At 42.1% G+C, this 1,482-nt stretch overlaps 1 protein-coding gene across 1 annotated transcript in view; it reads left to right on the plus strand.

Moving 5' to 3' along the window:
* Window positions 1–1,482, plus strand: part of LOC106530812 (lectin, mannose-binding 2) — a gene marked incomplete at its 3' end in the record, with an annotated part of 8,713 nt that overhangs the window by 4,893 nt on the left and 2,338 nt on the right. Inside the window, 2 exon segments of the mRNA XM_014026518.1 lie at window positions 475–581; window positions 679–796. Of these exon segments, the coding sequence (XP_013881972.1) occupies window positions 475–581; window positions 679–796 (225 nt within the window).

Genomic DNA, 1,482 nt, shown 5'->3' on the forward strand with positions numbered 1-1,482 from the left:
GGGCTTTAGAATATCGATACAGTATCAGGAAATGAAATACCGCGATATTTCAGTGTATTGATATTTTCTTACACCCCTACTGTTAGAAGACTCATTTAGGTTCTATCAAAGCTTAGAGGTGGACTAGATTACGTAACCGTTAAAAATATTGCAGTGAAAGAAGAGCTGCTCTGCAGGAGTCACAGAAAACACAGGAGCTGGAATTTATCATGAATTTCTTTAGTAAAAAGTCGTTACAAGGATAAAAACTGGACTTCTTTTACTTTTTGTGCGACGATTCTGTAGCGACACGTTGTGAAGTTGTCGTCATGAAACTAGAGCGAACGTGTCCATTTCAACACGCCTTTTAAAACAATCCCTTTAATGGTCAGTGAAGCCCGATGACCTCCTGAAGCTACCCTGGACCTGTTGAACTTGTTGTGTAGCGCACCCCTCAGGTGTGTCTGACTCGTGTTTGTTCTGTTTGTGTTGCAGGTGTTGGCAGTCAGTGGGACTTTGGGGGGAGCACGTTGGTGACCAGCTCTTACGTCCGACTCACTCCGGATGAGAGGAGCAAGGAGGGGTCCATCTGGAACACTGTGGTGAGAAGAGTTTATGTCACCGTGTGGAGCTGACATCACAACATTGATTAAACATGATCAGTTTTGTTGTTGACACTCACACGTTGTGACCCTGCAGCCTTGTTACCTGAAGGACTGGGAGATGCACGTGCAGTTTAAAGTTCACGGGTCGGGGAAGAAGAACCTCAACGGCGACGGCATCGCTATCTGGTACACGAGGGACCGGCTGCATCCAGGTCTGTGAGCCTCCGTCACCTTAAGACACTCGCTGTTAGTTTCATTTTCCTGCTTTTGTTGCATCGAAGTTTGGATTTACTGCAAATGTAGTCGACTCTAAAAGTTGATCTGATCGCAGGGAAACATACAAACACAAGCAAAATAATGGCTGTGTCCAAAACAACAGGCCGGGTCCTCCGAAGGCCGAATTCGTCGGCCGCATACGTCACAGCGCCGCGACGAAGGACGTCCAAAACTAGGGGTGTCCCGATACCAGTTTTTTCAAGACTGAGTACAAGTACGAGTACTTCAGTTTAGGTACTCGCCAATACTGATACCAAGTAGCGGGGTTAGGGTGGATTATCTGTTCAACTTGTTGAATATTAAACAGAATGAAAATGAAATGCAATTATCATGCAAAAATTGATGGGTAAATATTATGTTTGACAATAAAAAGGTAGTGCAAACTCTGACAAGTAGATAAGTTGGTAAATATATCACACCATAACTTTTGAAACCATTTATTTTATTTCAAACGGGGCTGTTTTTTTATAAGGCCACACTCCCTCTGAATGTATTAACAAAACAAATACTGCAAAACAAATGCTGTTGCATACATTAAAAAACAAAACAAGTTATTTTTATACATTTTCCTCAACATGCAACTACCAAATTTAAATTAAAATGTAAAACGTAAATTTTAGCA

Source organism: Austrofundulus limnaeus, unplaced genomic scaffold (genome assembly GCF_001266775.1).
Source record: "Austrofundulus limnaeus strain Quisiro unplaced genomic scaffold, Austrofundulus_limnaeus-1.0 Scaffold562, whole genome shotgun sequence".
NCBI classification, from domain to species: domain Eukaryota; kingdom Metazoa; phylum Chordata; class Actinopteri; order Cyprinodontiformes; family Rivulidae; genus Austrofundulus; species Austrofundulus limnaeus.